The 3023-nt window shown below is 57.4% G+C and overlaps 1 protein-coding gene across 1 annotated transcript in view; it reads left to right on the forward strand.

The window, feature by feature from the left end:
* Positions 1 to 3023, forward strand: part of EMH_0033860 (uncharacterized protein) — a gene marked incomplete at both ends in the record, with an annotated part of 8749 nt that overhangs the window by 3790 nt on the left and 1936 nt on the right. Inside the window, 5 exons of the mRNA XM_013494798.1 lie at positions 86 to 432; positions 832 to 1351; positions 1695 to 1995; positions 2331 to 2616; positions 2881 to 2978. Of these exons, the coding sequence (XP_013350252.1) occupies positions 86 to 432; positions 832 to 1351; positions 1695 to 1995; positions 2331 to 2616; positions 2881 to 2978 (1552 nt within the window). The remainder of the gene's footprint in view (positions 1 to 85; positions 433 to 831; positions 1352 to 1694; positions 1996 to 2330; positions 2617 to 2880; positions 2979 to 3023) is intronic.

Here is a 3023-nt window from a genome sequence, read left to right on the forward strand (position 1 = left end):
CTGCTGCTGGTGCAGCAACAGCAGCAGCAAGAGCTGCAGCAGCTGAGCGCCGACAGGGTGGCTGTGTGTTCATTTGCTGCTGCAGGTTCTGCGAGCGCATGCAGCAAGACAGCAGCAGATGCATCTGTTGCAGCAGCAGCAGCAGCAGCAGCAGAAGCGAGTAATGTTTCATGCGTGGCGGGACCTGCTGCAGTGCTGCTGCTTTTATAACGAGCTGCTGCAGCAGCGGGCATTTGCTGCTCTCCGCTTTGCTGCTTGTCTGCGGCGCAGCATTCTGCTGCTGATTGCATGCGTTTGGCGACTGCAGCAGCAGCAGCAGCGAGAGGCCCTTCAGCTGCTACAGCAACGGGCTCACCGCAGCAGGAAGCTGCAGCAGCTGCTGCGAGCAGCAGCAGGGCAGCAGCTGCAGCAGCGACTGCAGCAAGTCAAGCAGTAAGATAGAAACACATATATATAAAGAAAGGAGACAGATACAAAGACAGAAAAAAATAAAAAAGAATAAAGAGACAGATAGAGACAGAAAGGAGACATATAGAGAGAAACAAATACAGAAAGGAGACAGGAGGAGACAGAGAGAGACAAAGAGAGAAAGGAGACAGAAATAGAGATAGAGAGAGACAAAAATAAAAATAATAAAAACAAAAACAGAAACAAACAACAACAAAGACAAACACAGAAAAACAAATAAAAACCCAGACAACAGTCAGAAACGCACGCACTCATTGCTGCTGCTGCTGCTGCTCTTGCTGCTGTGGATGCCTCTGTTGCTGCTGCTACTGTTGCTGCTGTCTTTGCTGCTGCTGCTGCTGCTGCTGCTGCTGTTGTCTTCAGTGCTGTGGAGGTTCGCTGCGGCCTGGTGCTGCAGCGCATGCAGCAGCACGCGTTGCAGCAGCAGAAGCTGCAGCAGTTTGCTGCAGCACGGAAGCAGCAGGAGGAGTTGCAGTGTCTGTACACCTCGTTTGCTGCTTGGCGGGGGTTCGCAGCAGCAAGACAGCATGCAGCAAGAGCAGCAGCAGCAGTGCAGCAGCAGCGCGAAGAGAGGGGCCCTCAGCTGCTGCTGCTGGGGTGTCTGCGTCTGTGGGTTAGAGCGCTGCAGCAGCAGCAGCAGCAGCGAAAAGCTGCTGCTGCGCTGCAGCTGCTGCAGCTACGTCGTTGGTTTGCTGCGTGGCGGCTAGCTCTATATGAGGAGAGGGACGGGCAGCAGCTGCAGCAGCAAGCGCTGCTGCTGCAGCAGCAATGGAAGCTGCGGCGGGTGCTGCTGCTGATGCATGAGCAGCAGCAAGAAGAGGAATGGAGGGCCTGGTGTATACTGCGCGCAGAAGAATTCTTGAAACTGCTGCAGCAACGCCAGGTAACATGCTGCTGCTGCTGCTGCTGCTGCTGCTGCTGCTGCTGCTGCTGTTGGTGCTGCTGCTGTTGCTGCTGCTGATGCTTGGTTTGATGCTACTGCTGTGGATGCTGCTGCTGGTGGTGCTTGGTTTGCTGCTGCTGCTGCTCATGGGTCTCCTGCTGCTGCTGCTGCAGCTGCTGCTACGGCTGTTTCTCCTGCTGCTGCTGCTGCTGCTCCTCCTTTGTTTGCTGCTACGTACGCGGGGGTATGGGGCCTCTACAGCACTTGCTGCTTGTCATAGGAAACGATTTGGTTGCTTCGTGTTGCTGCTGCTGCTGCTGCTGCTGCTGTTGTTGTGCTGCAGCAAGCAGCAGTGCTGCTGCAGTGGCTCGCGTACTGGAGGCGGGAGAAGCGCGTGCGTGCATGCGGGCAGCAGGTGCAGCAGCAGCAGCAGCAGCGGTTGTTGCGTTGGTCGTTGCAGCAGATGGTTGCTGCAGCAGCAAAGGGTCGGCGGCTAGGGCTTGCTGCAGCAGCAGTGCAGCAGCAGCACAGGCTGCTGCTGCTGCAGTCTCTGTGGGGCCACTGGCGCTCCCTCTGTCGCTACGCCCAGGCAGCAAACGCGCTGCTGCAGCACTTCTTCATGATGCAGCAAATGCGCCGCAGAAGTAAGATTCCTGCTGCTGTTGCTGCTGCAGTTGCTGCTGCAGTTGCTGCGCCAGTTGCTGCACCAGTTGCTGCGGCAGTTGCTGCTGCAGTTGCTGCTGCAGTTGCTGCTGCAGTTGCTGCTGCAGTTGCTGCAGCAACTGCTGCTGGTGTTTCCGCTGCTGCCGCTATCGGGTTATTGCTGCATCTACTACTCCTTTATGCCCCGCCACGTGCTGCTGCTGCTTAGCCGTTGCAGCAGCAGCAGCAGCAGCTGCTGCTGCTGCTGCTGTTGCTGCTGCAGCAGCTGCTGGAATAAGTTGCTTCGCGCTGCAGCAGTATTGGGGTGTATCTGCAGGTCACTTGCTGTCTTTCTGGCGGGCCTACGCCTCTGAGCGCAGCAGGCTTCACCGAGCAGCAGCAGAGCTGCAGCAGCAGCAGCAGCAGCGGCAGCAGCAGATTGCTGCTGTCTTGCTGCAGCACGTCTTCTTGGAGTGGCAAGGCCTCGCGCTGCAGCGACAGCAGCAGCGCCAAGAGGCGCAGCAGCGGCTGCAGCAGCAGCTGCTGCTCAGACATCAGCAGCAAATGAGGAGAGTTTTAGTGTATTGGGGGGCAGCAGCAAAACACAGAGCTGCTGCTAGAATGTGAGCTGCTGCTGCTGCTGTTGCTGTTGGTGTTGCTGTCTTTGTTGCTGCTCTTGCTGCTGCAGCGGCTGCCTTTGCTTCTGCTGCTGGTGCCGCTACTGCTGGTCCTGGCGTTATTGTTGTTGCTGCTGCTGTAGCTGCTGCTGCTGCTGCTTCTGTAGCTGCTGCTGCTGCTGCTTCTGTAGCTGCTGCTGCTGCTGCTGCTGTAGCTGCTGCTGCTGTTGCAGCAGCTTCCTGCTTGTCGCTGCTGTGTGTTGTTTACAGGGCTGTGCTGCAGCGCATTGGCGTTTTTCACCAGCAGCAGCAGCAGCAGCAGCAGCAGCAGCAGCAGCACGTACTGCTGCTGCCGCCTCCAGCTCGCGGTGGAAGAAGACGTGCTATTTCACTGAGCAGCACCAGCAGCAGCA

The sequence above is a fragment of the Eimeria mitis genome, genomic scaffold (genome assembly GCF_000499745.2).
Source record: "Eimeria mitis Houghton genomic scaffold, Emh_scaff1290, whole genome shotgun sequence".
Taxonomy (NCBI): domain Eukaryota; phylum Apicomplexa; class Conoidasida; order Eucoccidiorida; family Eimeriidae; genus Eimeria; species Eimeria mitis.